General features: G+C 38.9%; 1 protein-coding gene across 1 annotated transcript; it reads left to right on the forward strand.

The window, feature by feature from the left end:
* Positions 1 to 391: 391 nt before the first annotated feature.
* On the forward strand, positions 392 to 16,529 carry LOC146551876 (calpain-1 catalytic subunit-like). Its single transcript, XM_085257147.1, has 24 exons — positions 392 to 410; positions 6,922 to 6,977; positions 7,064 to 7,115; positions 8,374 to 8,627; positions 9,188 to 9,257; positions 9,342 to 9,460; positions 9,635 to 9,768; positions 9,857 to 10,031; positions 10,648 to 10,722; positions 11,525 to 11,610; positions 11,730 to 11,804; positions 11,989 to 12,149; positions 12,261 to 12,418; positions 12,763 to 12,774; positions 12,978 to 13,186; positions 13,301 to 13,346; positions 13,425 to 13,493; positions 13,623 to 13,680; positions 14,133 to 14,194; positions 14,400 to 14,468; positions 14,570 to 14,648; positions 15,110 to 15,226; positions 15,398 to 15,450; positions 15,573 to 16,529. Exons 4-24 carry the CDS (start codon positions 8,391 to 8,393, stop codon positions 15,597 to 15,599), a joined length of 2,091 nt encoding a protein of 696 aa, XP_085113273.1. The 5' UTR covers positions 392 to 410; positions 6,922 to 6,977; positions 7,064 to 7,115; positions 8,374 to 8,390; the 3' UTR covers positions 15,600 to 16,529.
* The last annotated feature ends 3,397 nt before the right edge of the window (positions 16,530 to 19,926 follow it).

Consider the following 19,926-nt stretch of genomic DNA (forward strand, 5'->3'; position numbering starts at 1 on the left):
GTATTGGCTAGACTTCCATCCTCGATCAAAGCAATCAAAGCCTATGATGGATAAACTGTACTAGGTGATAAAAGATGGTAGAAACTTGCCCCAACTTGCAAATATTGCAAATAACACAAATATTCAGTGAGCTTTTTTTTTTTTTCATTCAAAAATGCAATCTCCATATTTGCATTTTAGGCATGTTCATGCTGACTGACAGCTCCTTCAGTCAGAGATTCATTGCACCTGTCAGGGCAGGACAGCTTTATGAGCTGATAACCTGCTGGAACCTCTGCTCAGGAATCTGTGCAAGTAAGTTACACTTATTCTAGGGAAAATGTGATGACAGCTGTGGTTGCTAAAGAAACACAGCAAAGGCATGAAGTTCTTCGGAATTGGGAGCGCTAAAGGAGACACGAGCAAAACAGGTGAGTATGTTTTCAACTCTTTGTGATTGAACATTTAATTTAAGGTTAACAGAACAGCTGTAATTCATGTGCCAACTTTATTCTGAGACGGCTACAAATAAGGAAGAGCTGGTTAGGTTATACCTTTAATTTCATATATTTTATTGCCATGTTATGTTATCTAGAATATTAGGCAGTGTGTTTGTTTAAAGGCAGGAAATTACCCAGCATCACCACTGGGACATTATTCCCTCCACCAGCCTCCATGCTCACTTATACAATTACTGTATTGTAATTACAGGGAGAAATTTAAAAAAACAAAAAAACAATTTTTACCTGAAATTCAATTACATTTTTAAAACATAATAGAAAACATAACCTATGTAAACCTTTTGTTTATCAATGACTTAGCCTGCCGAGGGCTCTGCAAAGACCACGTCACCTTTGATGTTCAGTCAATTAGCAGCCATAAGGAAGTTTCTAATCCTGCACTGGGACATCACAGAGGAGTTGGCAAACTGTAGGCACGATTCACAACATTTAAGATTCTGATGTTGAAGGAAGCACAGTTTTCATACGCTTTCCCTGCTGATGTCAGAATAATGTGCATTGCAATCGTCATAGTCTCCTTATAGTCTGTAAGAGATTAAAGCATTAATGACCTTCTAGTTCTGCACAATATGGGTTAAGCCATCACACTGGGGCATAGCAGCACTGCACCACTTGAGTGAAGTCAAAGAGAATAGAGTACATGTTAATAGTGTCAGCAATCAGATCACTGATTGTGACGTTAAAATATTTGAGTAAAATTATTTTTCCTCCACCAAAGACTTTTTTGTGTATTATCACATCGTTTCTGATAAACAAGGATGTATGTTTAATGTATGATTTTAGGTCTTTACAGACCCAACCTTCTCTTGTGTGATCACCATCATTTCCACTACTGCCCTCTACTGGCTTCTAACAGAAATGTCCAGGTCTCTAGCTAGAGTCTAATTAGATATTGTTCATTTACAGTTAACATGCCATCAGTGACACCTGTTAACTGAAAGAGAATCAACAAAACAACAGAATGGCCTCTGAAGTCAACAGCCTACAAAACCTTTTGTTGTTGTTGTTGTTTTTGGCATTTCCAAATAACAGTAAAGAGATTAGTGATCGCTTCTGGGAACACTTTAAAGACAAGTGGTACCAGTTTGACTGGAAATAGCTTAGAAAATCAGACCATCGCCCGATGACTGATGAATATAAGACCAACGCAACGTTAGGCATGAGTAAAAGAGAATAATTCTCAGAAGATTTTAATATTTTTTTTCACGTTTGTGAACACCTATTGTGTGTTTGAATGAAATATTCTGCTTCGATTTTTCTGGTTCAAGACGTTTCAAAGCCCATAGTCTTTGGTGTTTACTTTTCTAACGTCAAACTGATGTTGTAGCTTAAAAAATAAGTTTTTCCTTGACTGGCATAAGAGTTCTCATACAGAACTTGAAGTCAAAAGAGTTATATCTTTTGACTTCATGTTTTAGAAGGTCTCAGTTTTAAAATGTGGGTAGAGTGGTCTTCATGGTCCGCTGCGTAACAAAAACATAATTTAACGAAATGACTACGAATTTGGAGACAAGTTTGGCCATGTTGCAGTATCTCTCTCGCTCGCTTGTTGTTTAGTGTGAACAAAACAAACTCAAACTCAAACTGGCATTACGCACCCACCCACAGATATCTTGATGCTTCAGAAGAAGTCATGAGGGATGAAACGTTTGTCCCACGTCCAGCTGAACAGAATCAACTTTTTGGGATATAGCCGTAGAACAGAGTAGCTACAGAAATGATAAATCATTTTGGCACTGCCAGCTAGCTACTATCACAAAAACCTTGTGTAATCTGGTTTTCCATTACAATTTTCTCTCTTTCCCCTTTTGGGCGGCTAATTATATTTTGATTAAAGTCCTCGTTATCTGTTAGTGCAGTTACCGAACATGTGTTTCTCTCTGTAAACATAACAGTGCATCACATTCAGTTACTATTTCGATGCTAATAATCAACAATTACATGAGTAAAAATAATACTTTCATTATGGGTTTTTATGAGGGCTCCTGTCCTTTTTGTTGCTGCCTATTCTACTCCTTTTTCTTCTCACTAGATGGGAAATTCACCATTACCTTCTTTTTAATTAAACTATTTTCTTGGGAATGGGTTGATTTTGTTTGATAATTTGGCCTCGGAGACTCCAGCATTTGACGGCATCCTTTAGTTATCTTAGTTTAGTTTCTTCATCTTCATCTTGTGCAGCCATAGGCAGGTCTTAACATGACACCAGTAATTTAGTTTCATTTTTCCCCATCACTTGAAAGGATCTGAACGTGATAAGATCACTGTATGCGCTATCATGCAAGAATGACTTCTGAATAAATAAACTGGAAATGTGCTTTGCCAGCTTACCTATCCTAAATTTGCAGGTAGAGGCGGTTAGACTGAACAGGGTAAAACATGCAAAAGAATGACATAGAATCTGTGTTTACCACAAATTTCAGATTAACTCATTAGCAAAGGTGTGAAAGTACAGATGCCCCTTTCTATAGAAATTCCCATATCCTGACTGCTGAGTTTATAACCTCTGGCCTCCTTAAGGAAACAAAGTAACCCTTCTCACGTGGCCAGCCTGGATAAGGAGTTTTTGCTCACTGACAGGCTCACACTCTGATAAAAAGCTTTAGTTTATAATTGCAGTTATCCTCCTAATTGCAATATTCTAATGGCAATTTAGGCCTTAACATTGACACTGGCTTACAATAATGCAAGTGTTAACTTCACCTATACACCTAGAAATACTGTATATAAGTAATCTATAATGGGGAAATTATGGCCAGTGAGGGGAATCCTTCAACATCCAGAACAGATGAGACATTCAAGTGCATCTTTGCTGATTTCACCACTGATGTATAACGGTGGTGAAAAGGATGCATGGGAGAGGTTTGCCTCTAAACAGGTTTTTATGGTGTGAAAGTAACCTAACCATGTACTCTTCTGGTTATCTTGTAGTTGCAGGTTGTGTGGTTTGTTCATCACATTTGTTTTTGTTTTTTTGTTTGTTTTTTTCTTAACAAATGAAAAAAATAAATCACAGGCAGGCCGCAAGCCAGTGCGTGCAGTGGGGAGTGTTGGAGAACAGAGCTGTGGCCTGTAAAGAGTGCTCAGTAGGAGTCGGGCTGAGAGAGGAACAAATAAGCTTTATTATTGGAAAACAAAGAAGAAAAAAGTAGAAAACTGGTTAGTCTAAGAACTGTCTTAGAATTATTACCACAACTCATCAGTGGGCTTTTTTGCAAGAAGACTGTTTCCTTAAAATAAACTAGATTGTTTGAGCTGATGACATTCAGGAGCGCTGGCTTTGTTAGAGAGTATGTATCTTACCGAGACAGGGCAATAACAACAACTTCTGCCCTTTTGAGAGTCCCTTGTATATTGGGTTTCTCCCTAAAGACTTTATGCACATCAAATTCTATAACTGGTTTGTTAAGCAGTGGAAGTGAAAACAAGCATGTGATCATAATTCATTTAACTTTCAGTTCCAAGGAAAGTCATGTTTAAAAGGCCTTGGGGGGGAAATAATCACAGTCACATAAAGCCAGTTTTTATTTTCAGTGATGCAGAACACTTTTTATTTTACGTTTATTTTATTTGTTTTGGGTGTTTTTTGTTTTTTTAGGGTCTCACGTGTTTCTAGTTAATAGATATAGAGAAATATTTTACAACAAAAAAATGTTTTTATTAAGATTCAAGTTTATCATAACAAATGCATCATTACATCCATGATCAAAAGAAAGTACTCCAGAACACCCCGGAGTTATAGATGCCAGTGGTAGTGAAGATGAGGCTAGGATGTGGCTCTGAGTGACTCCAGTGAGGTGGAGATGGGAAAGAGGTGGGTTCCACAAGGGAATGTCTGAAGGGGAGATTGATGGAAGAGCACTGACATTTAAACCATGCAGAGTGGAGGCTGACTGGCTCCAAGAAGGCAGGCATGACGCTGATTGGACTCAGATGTCTGTGCAGGTTCTGCTTAGGTTTGCAAAGTCGCATCTGATCAAACCACAAGACTTCAGTAACAATGTCCTTTGTTGAGAAGAGACCAAAGTGTAGATGTTTGGCCACAGTGGTGATTATTTTGGCTTGTTTTGCCACTATAACACCTGGAAACTAGAGTCAAGCTTTTTTCACTGCTGCTCCATTTTGGCTTAGGTATGTAATATCTTTCATGCTTTTCTTTGTCTGTGGTTGTATTATAATAGGAGGAACTGAGGAGCCTGAGGAATTTCCAATATTTATTGCACAGTTTTATCTGGCTGCCTATGCATGCCTCCTCCTGTTATTCAAAGCAGCCTTTAATTTAATGTTGAAAAACTTCAACTTCTGCAAAATGGAACGGGAAAGTTTTAAAAAGAAGCACATGCCCACATGCTCGTCTCAAGTGAGATTTCAAAGAAGCTCCATAAGTCAGCCTCTCCTATAATATACAGACTTGGGCAAAATTGTTGGTACCCTTCGGTCAATGAAAGAAAAACTCACAATGGTCACAGAAATAACTTTAATCTTACAAAACCAATAATAAATCTTAACCAATGAAAGTCAGACATTGCTTTTCAACCATGCTTTGACTGAATTAAAAATGAATGCATGAAACAGGCCTGGACAAAAATGATGGTACCCCTAGAAAAGAAAGAAAATAATGTGGCCAAAGGGACATGTTAATCCAGAGTCTCTCTTTTGAAATCCTTTATCTTATCTTAAGCCAACCTCCCTGGACGTGGCTGCAGGAGGAAATTGATGACAGATCAAAGATGCAGGGGACTCAAACGCAGGACTCCTGAATCAACTGAACACAAGGATTTATTTACAGAGTTCACCAGGTGTATATACAGAGAGTGCCGGGCAGTGCTATATACAACAATGTGAGGGACGGGACTCCAGGGAAATCCAAGGGGGGGAATCACTCGCTCTCCAACTCTCCACATACATGACTGCAGTTCCTTTCTTCACACTTGACACACAGATTCACATGGGAAAGGTTATCCAGGGGGTCTGTAGATGAGGAAACAGGAATGAGTACGATATTCACAAAAGACACTTGACTTATCTTGAGCTGTAGCTTGACTCTCACTGACGTGTGGTAGACAACAATCCAGCGAAGACCAGCAGTCACCTCCTGGCTGAAATGCCATTCACCTTGATGGGCATCAGGTGTGTTCTTTTCCGTGGGCCGAGGGCGTGAACCCACAATGAGTTCTGCCCCAGCGACAGAGAGGAGGTGAGAGAGAGCGCAAGAGAGAGAAAAGAAAAAAAAAAGGCCGACCAGCGCCTTGCCGATCCCCCAGGCCGTGACAGGTGCTGCTTTGCTGCATCTGGCACAGGTTGTCTTGAATCTGTGCGGGGTACAATGAAATCTCAAGACTATCAAGGGATTCTAGAGAAAAATGTGCTGGTCAGTATCAGAAAGCTTGGTCTCAGTCGCAGATCATGGGTCTTACAACAGGACAATGACACAAAACACAGCTAAAAACACCCAAGAATGGCTAAGAGGAAAACATAAGACTATTTTAAAGTGGCCTTCTATGAACCCTGACCTCAATCCTATTGAGCATCTTTGGAAGGAGCTGAAACATGCAGTCTGGAAAAGGCGCCCTTCAAACCGGAAACAACTGGATCAGTTTGCTCATGAGGAGTGGACCAAAATACCTGCTGAGAGGTGACAGTTACAGGAATCGTTTGATTGCAGTGTTTGCCTCAAAAGGTTGTGCAACAAAATATTAAGTTGTGGGTACCATCATTTTTGTCCAGGCCTGTTTCATGCATTTATTTTTTAAATAATTCAGTTGAAGCTTGGTTGAAAAGCAATGTCTGACTTTCATTGGTTAAGATTTATAGAACTTTTATTTATTATTACTTTTGTCAGATTAAAGTTATTGCTGTGACCATTGTGAGTTTTTCTTTCATTGACCGAAGGGTAGCAACATTTTTGTCCACGTCTGTAAATATTTAAATATATCATATGGTAAATCTTTGTTAAACAAGTAACATCAGGATCTTTACTGCACATGTACATCAGCAAAAATATCTTGGCGTGCAGTTTAATTGGTGAAGTCAGTTATTTTGTTAGTGAATTTTTTTTCTTGTTCTACAGTAGTCAAACACTTTAGAGGCAAAAAGATTTAACTGTCAGCCATAAAATCTTTGTGTAGTTACAAGTTCTAACATGCACAAATGCTCGAAGAAACCAAAAATAAAGTGGATGCCAACTACCATGGCAGCCCTGTAAGTTTAAACAAACTTACTCAAGGTTGTTCAAACATCTAAAATATAATGTTTATTTAGCAGACAATATACAACAACAGAGTTACATATTTGCGCTGAAGTCAAGCAAACCTTTGGGTTATTTTAAATAAAAACCAGGAAGCTGTATACAGGGCATCACACCTGTACATTAAGAATTAACATGACTTGTGTGTAAACACCTATAAAACTAACCCTGCAGGTTCCAGAGTAATTCCAAGGAAAGTGGTGGAGTTTGAGTGAAATTTGCATAGTAAGGTAAGGAGGAGCCACAACCTGTCCTGTCTGATTTAGGGGATTGTGGGCATTATATAAGACTGAAGCCTGTCCACTCTTACCTGCAGACCTGCTCCATATCTACTAAACAACACGCTTCCTCTTTCGTGACTCGTTCAGGTAAGATGTTTGTTTAACAATTTTAGGACTACTGACTAAAATCAGTTATTATAGTTTTTCTTTTTCTGTTTATTTTTAGTGTTAGGTTTTGTTTTGTTTTTATTAGTTTCATAGTCTCATTAAATATTATTACTATATGGGCATTTCATTGATATTTTATTGTAAATTGCAGTTCTTTTTCTTTTAAAAGAGAAAAAAAACCCAAGCAATGTTTTTAATATTTATATATTATTTCACCTATTTTTTTTCTCACCTAGATTTAGTTAGGCGACCCACCTTTATCATTATGGGTCACCTATACCTATTAGAACAGGTGCTGCACTTGTGCTGTTGCAGACTGTTACCTTGCAAAAAACGGCTCATAAAACTGAGTTAAATCTTAGGTAATTTCCTCTAAATGTCTACCACTTTAATCTCAGTATGTATATTGTTTTTAGTTAATTCTATTAATATTATTAGTAGTAGCAGCTATAGTCAATATAAACATTAAGCATGAGCTGAGCTGCTTCCTAAAAAGCAAATGGGCATACAGTGCTTAACAAATTTATTAGACCATCTATCATAACAAGAATGAAAATGTGTTTTTAGAAATTACTTAGAATTATATTGTTATCTATTAGGCAAATTAAAATAAAATTACAGTTGTATGAAATATGAAAATTAATGGATAACAACAGCTTTAAAAATACTATTTTGATTAAAGAGGCTACACATACAGTTGGTTACAGAAACATAAAACATGATTTTGGTATTTACTAATACTGTTAATTGAGAGCAGCTGTGGTATAAACATTACACTGGGTGGTGGTCTAATGAATTTGTAATTTGTATGTACTTGTTTTGTGCAGACAGAGATTTTCATACATAAAGAAGCATGCCTACAAATAACCTTTTCTGAAGTACTGAATTTAAACACAAGCAAAGAAGAATAAAATTGTCTTATATGACAATTAAATATATGAAATGACAGAGTATGTCATGTTTTTTTGGCATTGACTTTTTACATCAATTCTTACATCAACCAAGCTTTATTTTTAATATCTAAAGTTACGTTACCAAAAAAACATTTAATGTAATTTACTGGTTGTAATCTAGAGGTGGAGTAGACTGATAATCACCCTAGAGGTTTGAGGAGCGTACTGATCATTTTAAGAAGAATTTAATTTTACTGTTAGGATTTGAGCTGACATTGTTTCTTTGTAGCATATCATTTATTATACTAATCTATCAAATTTACATGCCAACTTCTTGAAAACAGACACAAACACTGCAGCAATGCCTCTTCCTGGTGCATGCCTGAACATTATGGAGGCTCGTCACAAGCAGAAGGGATATGGGAGCATCTCCAACCCTGAAAGGTTCTGTAACCAAGACTTCAAGAACCTGAAGCAGTACTGTCTAATCAAAGGAGTAAGGTACCTCGATGACATGTTCCCCCCTGATGCAAAGTCTATTGGCCAGGGGATACTGAAGCCCTCCGACCTGGCCCACGTGAAGTGGCTAAGACCTGCGGTGAGTATTTAAAGATATTTAAATTGCACATTAGATGCTCTATCACATCTAAATGTTTAATCAGCCGGGGACTGATTCCCCCTTTTTCACTGCAAGTGATTCAGTTTAAATTTTCTGCTAATGACATTTTTCTGCAGTCAGATTGTAAAAGTGTTTGAATGAGCTGTTCTTCAATTCACACAGTCCCAGTACACAGCTAACAATAATGCTTAACATTTCAAAAATAAAAGTGGTTGCCCTAGACTGCTAGACATGAGCTAATAATTCATTTTAGAATTTTAGAAAACAAAATACAATATCTTTTCCACCTTTGCCCCACTGCATTTGAGATTGTGAAAATGTAGCTCTTCTTATGAACCAAGAAGTGAGATTTTCACTGTAACAGTGCCCTCTAGTGGATGTGACAATAATTAAATTAATCCTGATATTTAAGCCTGTGAAGTAGAGTTTCATATTTCAAACTTGGACCCAAACCTCTTAAATTTTGGAATGGTCGGATACATTAAGTGGAAATGAGTGAATCAATCCTTATATTTGAAAACTGACTCCCTGTTTTACAGCAAATTGCTCCTGATGCTGAATTTGTGGTTGATGGCGTCTCCAGATTTGACTTTGGTCAAGGTGTACTTGGTAGGGTCATTTCTTCACTCCTAATATTTACACTCTTGTATCTGCCTACAGTCCTGATTGTTCTTTTTTGTTGTTGTTAACCAGGAAACTGCTGGTTTCTTGCATCAATCGGCGCACTGACTTTCCAGAATCACATTTTTGAACAAGTTGTTCCGCTCGACCAAAAAATCAAAGAGAACTACTGTGGCATTTTTCACTTCAGGGTAAACATCATTAAACTATCAGAATAAGAGAAGTAATTATTATCTTTAACTGTTTTTTCTCCACTAAACTAAAACTTAAAAGCTGTTTATTTCAGAGTTTGGATTATTTTGTCTCTAATGATCAAATTTCATGAAACACAACAAGCTCACAAAACAATTGTATCTTTATTTAAGTTCTGGAGATTCGGGCGGTGGGTGGACGTCGTCATTGATGACAAGTTGCCGACGATCAATGGCAGACTAATCTTTGTTCACTCCAAAGATCCAAATGAGTTCTGGCCTGCTCTGCTGGAGAAAGCTTATGCCAAGTATGCAAAGAAACATATGATTTATCCAATATACAGTGAACAAGTTACATGTGGGGGATCTGTGAAAAATATTATCTACCTCTGTCAGGGTTTGTGGTTCCTACACCGACATGACTTCTGGAACTCCTTCAGAGGCTATGATGGATTTCACCGGTGGCGTCCACATGTGCGTCCAGCTGTCGGACGCCAGTTCAGACGTGTGGGGGCTGATATGCAGAGCTGGCAAATCCAACACATTGATGGGCTGTGGTACACCTCAAGGGGTAAGCACAAAAAAACAGAACTCAGAAACAGCCCGAGGTTATTCAGGGAGATTATTCTCCAACTACAAAAAAGGGCTTAGAGGACTTTGATTAGTGTTAGTATAGATTAGAGATGCTGTGAAACTGTTTTGACATTTTAACAAACATTTTATGCATTTTGAGGTGAGTTATAACAAAGTCTGTGTTTTCCACTCAGACTGCACTTCATCATCTACCAATAAAACTGGTATCATATTGCCTAAAAACTATAAAACTAAATCAATGATGTAATGATGAAGTTATATTTATGGCATAATCAACCAATATTGCACAAATACAACCCAAGTTAGCATGCACTTTGGGACTGCTTAAGTGGGAATGCAAATCCTGGAACAAGAAGACTGTTTTGACTTAGTAGACTCTGAAAGTTCAAAATCTATTTTAAGTTTTTTGTGAAGCGGTTGGTTGACTGCCAGAAACATCTTTTATGAAGACAAAGTGTCCCAAAATGTTGAAATTTGCTTTAAGTCAACATAACCAAACTTTGCAGTCACTTTTTTCTAATGATATTATTGTATCAGAAGTCTTTATTTTCATTTTTTATGCTTTTACAATGACCAATGTTCCTTGATTGTAGGAAACATCTGCTAACACAGTTTTGCCAAATGGACTGGTCCAAGGGCACGCCTACACTGTGACAGGGGTTAAAGAGGTAAAGAATTATACTTACACAGTAATCACAGTTAGTATTGGAAGTGAATCTACAGTAATAATACTTCCCTGGTAAGATTACAGCAATAAAAAGAATGCTATCACATAGTATCACAGTATGCAGTGTAGGAAGAATTACAGCAAAAACAAGCGCATGACATATTAGACAAAATGTTTAGGGGAGATTTAAAAACCTTTAAGCATACATTTAAATACAACAATAATATGTCCCAGAAGGTTGATTCTGTTCATCTGGACGTAGCGTTTTGTGGGAGAAACGTTTCGTCACTCATCCAAGTGACTTATTCAGTCTCAGCTGACTGCAGGTTTTCCCAACCTTATAAACAGTACATTTGCACAATGACTGAAAATAGAACCACTGAATGAACAATGGGCTCTGAGATCAGTTCCTTGATCATTAATATGCAAATTCTCATGACCATTGACTAACAACTACTGATCAAAGACCACTGATCAGTGGCAATGAGTACCATCCACAGAGAGTTGGGGAATGGCTGCAATCACGTAAATGGCCTCCTTGACTCCCCCTCAAACCAGTGTTTCCAGCTGATTGTTCGTTCAGTGATGCTCGTTTCAGTCATTGTGCAATGTACTGTTTATAAGGTTGGGGAAACCTGCAGTCAGCTGAAACTGAAGACGTCACTTGGATGAGTGACGAAACGTTTCTTGCATTGAAAACGTTACGTCCAGATGAACAGAATCAACCTTTTGTGATTTACTTACCTGGATGATTGAGCATGCATCGAACCAATAACTGTGATTTTTCTGGTGCCTGCGGCCAGCTTATTAGCCAAGGAAAACTTGTGAAGCTGATCCGTTTGTGGAACCCCTGGGGCAAAGGAGAGTGGGTAGGAGACTGGAGTGATCGGTAAGCAGTAATCAGCTTTGGTATATTTAATTAGAGAATAATTTTCTTCAAAATATGCAACTCTGGATAAAAATTACCAACATAATGTGTCATCTCTTACCTAAAATACTGTCTTTAAGGTCCCCCATGTGGGACATTGTGAGTTCTCAAGACCGCCAAATGTGCCTTTCAGTGGCTGATGATGGAGAGTTTTGGTAAGCAAATTTCGTCAAAAGAAAACTACAACCTCTGGCGGAATTATATTAATACCACAAGAAGTTGTAGTTTTCTCTTTTTTTGCTTTATTTACTCTGTACTATGTCATAAGCTTAGAGTTTTATACTTTGACATCACATCTAAATAAATTAGGAATGAGAATCTACCTGATTTTATTAACAGGATGGCATTTGAAGATTTCTGTAAGTTCTACACAGATCTTGACATCTGTGGCCTGAAACCAGACTTCATAGATGGAAAATCCTCTGCTCAGTGGAAGACCTCTGTGTACGAGGGTCGGTGGGTTGCTGGAACTACTGCTGGAGGCTGCATAAATAACAGAGGTAATTATATAGCATATACTGGAATATAGGTGTTTAAATGTTCAGCAGAACATAATTTTTTAATCTTCAATTCATGTAAATAAAACATATTTTTCCCTCTATGTCCTCCAGACACTTTCTGGACAAATCCACAGTATCGAATTAAGGTCGTAGGTGAAAACTCAGAGACCAATGGGGAGAAAAACATCCTAGTGTCTCTCATGCAAAAGCCTGACAAGAGGAACAGACGCCTGGTGCAGAACCTCCACATTGGTTTTGCTGTATATTTGGTAAATATTTCTCTTTGTCATATCATTCATACATGCATAACTATGGTGAAAACAAATACCATGTTGAAGTTGACATTTTCAGAGCATGAAAATGTATTTAACTATTGTCAGAACTTGTATCGTAATGTGGAAACAACAATAATAATGTGGTGTTGAAATGCAGAAAATGACAGATCAAAAATTTACTACAACATACAAAAAACCATTTTGTTAGCAAGCCAAGCTTTAATATGCTGTCCAAGCATTCATACAGTGGCTGTGCACATGTTGAAATAACTAACTAACGACTAACTGAATTATTGTTTATTCCCAACATGAACAAAATTCATCTGACGTCCTTCAAGGTGTCCGAAGACGTAAGAAACTAATTTAATCTATTTCATGTTTATAATACACATATGGTGATGTGAAAAGGAAAGTACACTGTCTTTCACTATTAAGGTTCTGTGTATCTGTATGCGCTGATACATAAAACCTTCAAGTTGACATGTCTGTACGCACTTCAGAAACTTCTTCAAATGAAATTGGGGAGCTGAAATATCACTTTGAATAATTTCAGTACAAAACGCAAAGTGGGAAGTTTCCAGCAATGTTCTTCAACACCCATCTGCCTGTTGCTCGGAGTGATAAATACATGAATGCCCGTGAGGTGATAGAGTTCCTTATGCTGAAGCCTGGTGAATACCTGATTGTGCCATCCACCTTCAAACCCAACGAGACAGCCTCCTTCATCCTCACCATCCACTCAAGAGAAGAGACTTGTTGCTAGTATGCTCACTGTCGATGTCTGATGATATGACATAAAAAAATTTAAAACAAAATTTGCATTTGACACATTACAGTTGATTTCTATGAAAGTAATGCATATTGGTCTCCCCACAGTGAGAATTCAAATTCAAATGAGCAAAGATATGAGCCAGTTGAAAAGGTTTGTAACAAATCATTTAATTGTGTCCGTGTTATTTTGCTGTTCATGTGTTATTAATGTGAACTGTTGACTCGTCAGGTCACAAAAGTAAAAAACCATCAGGATGAAGAAAACAAGAAAACATTCTTCCGTCAATACTCTGACAAGGTAATTAAAAAAGATCTTTTTGCTAATAATATTAGCCGCATTACTGCAATATTACAAGTTTATATAGCATTATGTGTCTAACGTCTGTGTAATGTATCATGTAGTAAACCAAATCAATTAATGTTTCAGTATGAAGAAGTGGATGCTGAGCAGCTCCAGAGGCTTCTAAATGAAAACATCCTGAAAGGTTTGGCCTTTAAAAAGTCTGTCAAGCTCAATTTAAATTTACTGGGCCACCTACACATGGCTGTTTGGCCATGGGAACCCATTCCATGAAGCTCCTTGTGCACAGTTTTTGTGCTGATGTTATTGCCAGAGGAGGTTTGGAGCCCTGTAAATACTTTTGTTCATATAGCGTAGTTTCCAGGTCTGACCCGTCCAATTTATAAATCAGTATTATTTCCTGTAAGCCTTCATCGGACTCTGGCAAACTCTGGTTTATGAGAATATGACTCTAACTTATTAATACAAAATTAACTGTGGTCCACATTAGTGTAAACATCAGTAATACAGCAGGGTGTGCAAGACCCTAAGTTTCTTAGTCGCCATGGCTACTTCGACATGCAGTCTATGACTCTGAATACTGTGGATGACAATTGTGCTACACTGTCTTTGCTAATTCAACTCTGTTTTATTTAGGAGAAATGAAATCTGGAGGGTTCAGCCTTGATGCCTGTCGCAGCATGGTGGCTCTAATGGATGTATCCTGTTATAATACATGTGATACTGGAAAAAGCAGATTAAGAAACTTTGTAGTTTGCCTTTCTGAGCTGTTGAAAAGTAACTATTGCAGAAGTCTATATGTAAGCAAACCTGAGTGCTTCTCTGTTGATATAACCAGCATTACTCATCTGAAAGACCAGACTAAGATTTGTCCCTTTGCTACCTTAATGTGGGTTTTAAAAGACATCAATCACAGGCAAACTAAACAGTGAGGAATTTGTCCGTCTGTGGAACAAGGTCACCAAGTACAAGGTAAAGGGAAAAAAACAGCCTTAAAACATATATCAATACATCTGCTATAGATGTGAAGATTTTCCCTGATCAGTTTCATGGTTTCAGTCTTCTCTTATCAGGAGACTTTCTTCCTCACCGACGTTTCAAAAACAGGAACGCTGTCACTGAGTGAGCTGAGGAATGCATTTGTAGCTTCAGGTATATGTTTATAGTTATATGTGTGTATATATATGTACATGTGTGTATATGTATGTATATATACATATATGTGTGTGTATTAGTATATATTAGTGCTGTCAGCGTTAATCTCGTTAAAATAATGCTAGCGCCATAACCCAGAGCTTCCCAAAGTGTGTGGCCCACCCCCTAGGGTGGGGCGCAGAGCCATTGCAGGGGGTATGAAAAGAAGGGGCGGGGGGCGAACATTTTTCTTGTAAAACAAAGGGGGCCCCAGCAAAAAAAGTTCGGGAACCACTGCCATAACTACATTAACGCGGCAAATCTTCATTAGCAAGATAGCGCGGATTGACCCGTGCGTGCAGCTGGACGGCGCGTTAACATCATTTTAACGAGATTAACGCTGACAGCACTAGTATATGTATGTATGTACATATATCTCAGCAAACTCCTCCTGAAGTCTGACTGTGTGTGTTCTTCAGGAATGAAGGTTTCAGATGACATGCTCAGTCTGATGGCTCTGCGCTATGGCGCCTCCTCTGGACACATGGCACTGGAGTGCTTCATCAGTCTCATGATTCGCTTGGACTGCATGAAGAGTAAGTGAAGCCGAGAAGAAATAACAACAGTAGATGTGTAGATAGCTGAAAATAAATCTCATGCAGTGAGAATGAAAAGTTTTTTCAGTGGAAAACATCTTTCTCGCTTCTAAGATTTGATTAAGGTTCATGATTTGTACAGTTTAAACTCAAAGTTGTGTTCTTCAACAGAAATCTTCAAACAGTTGTCTGATGGAAAATCCATTCATCTCAAGGAGTCAGAGGTAATAAAGTCACTTTAGTGCTGACAGAGCAAACGAATAAATAAATATAAATATTTATACAAAGAAAACGCATCAGTTTAAGTGATACTTAAATGTTAATAAATAATCTGTCTTATTTTCAGTGGATGTACGTTTCCATGTACACTTAAGCCAGCTGAAAGACAGATGCACGTTTCATCTGGAAAACACAAGAAGATATTTCAAAAACTTGTTTTCTGTGAATTAGCTATAACACTTTATTACTTTGAAACAACTAAACACAATAATGTGAAACTATAACAAACACTAACATTTAAAGCCGTAAACCTTATGCCTCTCTGCATATTATGTCAAAGACTGAATAACTGCATTTTTTTGTGACTAGTACTGCAAACTTGTCAATCTGTGTTTTATAATAGAAACATAATACAGATGTTCGTGAATGACATGGGACTATTGTATCAGTCAAAAATGAATGAAGTGGATGGGAAATTAAACTGATAAGATAACTACAAAAACTCGGAAAATGGAAATTCAAAGGAAGAAAATGTCAAATTTAACTAGTACCTTTGTTTTTATATGTAATTTTCTATATCAGCTGCTTTTTAAAATTCCTTTTATATTGGGGAAAGGAAGTACCAAACTTCAGTGGGTCAGTTTCAATAGTGAGAGGTTGCGTTCTCCTCCTTTCAATGAAGCATTGCCTTTGTGATCTTCAGCAATTTTCTTTTTTCCAGCAGCTGGGATTTTTTTTAATCTTATCATTTGTTTTGTGGGTTTTGATATATTTAGCTGCATAATTGCCTGTTAAAGTTACATTTTCTTAATAAAATCATGTGTTATTTTGTAGATTTGCCGTCTTTGATTTTTCTTTGAGAGATCTTCTTTTACCCAGACACTTTTATAGATACTTCCCTTTATTACATTGAATGCTTTAGACATACTAAAAAACGTCTAAAGCATTTAGACATTTGCTTACATAAGGATGTCTATAAATGCAGGTGACACCGAGGCACCCTAGGCAGTAGGTCAATGATCAATTTTTATTAACGTATCACCAGACCTGTGGCCATATGTTCTGAGCACTAGGGTGAAGGGTCGGGCTGAGCTGTCAACTGATCAGTTGTGAGTTGGATTAGGTGGTGGAAGGTGATGCTGGACAGACCTAGCAGTATAGTGAGGGTGTGCTGGGAATGCTTAGCAAAGGTCCTGGTCCGCGAGATCTTCAACTCACACCACCGGCAGAGCTACAACAGCATTCCAAGGGAGATTGGGGGACACTGAGTCCAAATGGACCGTGTTCAGCGCCTCCATTGCTAAAGCCGCTGCGGCTGCAAGGTGATTGGTGCCTGTTGTGGTGGTAACCCCCGAACCAAATGGAGGAAACCCGAGGTGAAGGGAGCCACCAGACTGAAGGAGAAGTCCTATTGGGCTTGGTTAGCCCGTGGGACTTTGGAAGCAGCCAGTAGGTGCCAACAGGCCAAGCAGAATATGGCTTGGGCAGTGCCTGAAGCAAAAATTCGGGTATGAGAGGAGTTTGGAAAGGCCATTGAAAAAGACTTTCAAACTGATGGAAAACTGTTGAGCGACTTGGGAGGGGAAAGCGATACTCTACCTGCACTGTGTTTAGTGCAGGCGGAACGTAGCTGATTTCAACTGAGAACATTGTTGGGTGGTGGAAGGAATACTTCGAGGACCTCCTTAATATCAATGGCACATCTTCTGCTGAGGAAGCAGAGTGTTGGGAAGAGGAGGACAACTCGTTTATATTTGAGGGTGAGGTCACTGAGGCAGTAAAACAACTCCTTGGTTGCAGGGCCCCTGGGGTGGATGAGGATCGCCCTGAGTTGCTAAGGGCTTTGGGTGTTGTAGGGCAGTCTTGGTTGACACACCTCCAAATGTTCCATGGAGATCGGGGGCGGTACATCTGGACTGCTAGACCAGAGTGGTGGTTCACATCTTTAAGAACGGGGACCGGAGGGTGTATTCCAACTATAGGGGGATCACACTCCTCAGCCTCCCTGGGAAAGTCTATGCCAGTGTTGGAAAGAAGAGTCCGTTTGTTAGTCGAATCTTAAATACAGGAGGAACAAAGCGATTTTCGTCCTGGTCGTGAAGAACTTGCAACTTAGAAATGTATTTATTGTCATTGTACATTGTAACACTGGACCAGCTCTTTAGCCTCTCAAGGATACTTGGAGGTGCATGGGAGTTTGTCCAACTAGTCCACATGTGTTTTGTGGACTTGGAAAAGACATTCGACTGTGTCCCTCAGAGTGTGGGAGGTGCTTTGGTAGTATTGATTGTCTTGCCCATTGCTACAGGCTATTCAATCCTTATACAACCATTGCAAGAGCTTGGTGCCCATAGCGGTCATCTGGTTCTGTTGGCTTTATGGGGTGGTTTCCAGCTCGCACTGGAAAGGTTCACAGCTGAGTTTAAAGTGGTGGAAATGAGAATCAGCACCTCCAAATCTGAGGCCATGGTCCTGAGCTGGAAAAGGGTGGAGTGCCCACTCCGGGTCATGGATGAGTTCCTGCCCCAAGTAGAGGAGTTCAAGTATCTTGTTCCCAAGTGATGGGAGAAAGGAATGGGAGATCAACAGATGTATTGGTGCTGCGGCTGCAGTGATGCAGACACTATTCTGGTCCGTCGTGGTGAAGAGAGAGCGGAGCATAAAAGCAAAGCTCTCGATCTACCGATTGATTACTACCTTCACCTATGGTCACGAGATGTTGTGACCGAACGAACGAGATTGCAGATACAAGCGGCGGAAATGGCTCCCTCTGAAGGGTGGCTGGCCTCTCCCTTCGCGATAAGGTGAGGAGTTCGGCCACCCAGGAGGGGCTCAAAGTAGAGCCGCTGCTCCTCCACATCGAAAGGAGTCAGTTGAGGCTGTGAGGGCATCTCATAAGGATGCCTCCTGGGTGAGGTGTTCCAGGCATGTCCCACTGGGAGGAGGCCCCAGGGCAGACACAGGGCACACTGGAGAGTTTATATCTCTTGGCTGGTCTGGGAACGTATTGGTGTTCCCCTGGACAAGCTGGAGAAGATGGCTAGAGAGAGGGAGGTCTGAGCTTCTCTGCTGATGCTGCTGCCCCCGTGACCTGGCCCCAGATAAGCAGAAGAAGATTGATGGAAAGATGACTAACATTGCTTTAGGTTAAATATTGCTACTTTTAATTGGATACCAAATTAGGGAAAGTTCTTCTATGTCTTATTTATATTAACTAAGTTGAGCTTTTTTCATCATTCTGAGCCAGGAAAATATGCTTTCTACCAAATATGCATATTTTGATCCTATCTGAATTTGCTACTAAACAACTGTGATAAATCATCACCAGTGAGAAGAAAGCTAAACCACAAGTGCATCTTTAAAGACACATAAGGAACGATCAGGATGATTGAGGTTTCCATTTAAAATTTCTCCCTTTTATACATAACTGATGTTCTGTTATGAATTTTATTCGTTTAGAACAAATTCAAATAAATGTCCATTTTCCAACATTCTTTACATTTCTAAAGAATTTAGCACATTTCATGTTCATTATATACAGAAGTCAAACAGTTTAATCACGTCTATTGAAGTATAATAGTCAAACCTCTCATGGATAAGTTTACCTTAAAGTTCTTATCACCATTCTGACACCAATATGCATCATTTTTAAAGTAAAGTTTCTACTTTGTGATAAAACTCAATAGAAATAGGAGACATAGTAAACTCAACAGTGTCAAGTGTGCCAGTGAGAAGTTACCTTGTCAGAGTGTTTATTGAAAAAGTCTCTTATGTTCATCTTCCTGTGGACTTTTGACTTTGACCTAAATAAAAAGGTATTCACATTATCACTTAGCAAATAACACAACAGCAATGAGACATGATTTATTGTTGAATACCCACATTCTCATCAAGCTCATGTTTGTGATGCATATTTCTTCTTCACAGAAAAACATTTCCGTGTTTGCACATGTATCATGAAGATTGTTCCAATTTAGCATTGCCATATTTTGTCCTTCAGCCCTGCTAGTATGCACTTATGAGTGTGCATACTAGCAGTTGGTCTCTGCTTTTGGGTGGATGGTCAGGATAGAGGCCACTGGGATTGAAGGTAGATGGCACAATCAAGTGTCAGATTCAAGAAATAAAGGTGTCATGACATATCCATGTTAGACAGTGAAGAGCAATGTTTACCTCAAATATGAAAAACCCAATGTGGAGGTTTTGCACCAGGTGACTGTTCCTTTTTTCAGGCTTTTGAATGAGTGACACCATTATGTTTTTATCGCCATCTTTGTCTGAGCCACTGCAAAATTTGAAACGACACTGTGGTTTGGTCCAGAAACTGTCTTTCCTGGGAAAATTAAAAAGTGTTTACTGCAGCCGCCTCTCTATGGCGTGACGCAACCCTTCCCCAGGGTTCTTCCACCACAGATCACACAGGTTGTAAATTTTATCCATTATCTCCCTCCTGAGCGTCTCCTCAGAGTCCGCTGGGTCCA

The sequence above is a fragment of the Mchenga conophoros genome, linkage group LG19, assembly GCF_057382185.1.
Source record: "Mchenga conophoros isolate Kocher_MC1m ecotype Shallow Benthic linkage group LG19, M_conophoros_male_GT1.1, whole genome shotgun sequence".
Classification (NCBI taxonomy): Eukaryota; Metazoa; Chordata; class Actinopteri; order Cichliformes; family Cichlidae; genus Mchenga; species Mchenga conophoros.

What these genes read in the sequence shown, in the direction of transcription:
- LOC146551876 (XM_085257147.1), top strand. Translation starts at nt 8,391, where the DNA reads ATGCCTCTTCCTGGTGCATGCCTGAACATTATGGAGGCTCGTCACAAG. An exon ending in GCTGTGGTACACCTCAAGGG is followed by an intron (nt 10,032 to 10,647) that starts GTAAGCACAAAA and finishes CCTTGATTGTAG; the next exon opens with GAAACATCTGCTAACACAGT. An exon ending in TCGCTTGGACTGCATGAAGA is followed by an intron (nt 15,227 to 15,397) that starts GTAAGTGAAGCC and finishes GTTCTTCAACAG; the next exon opens with AAATCTTCAAACAGTTGTCT.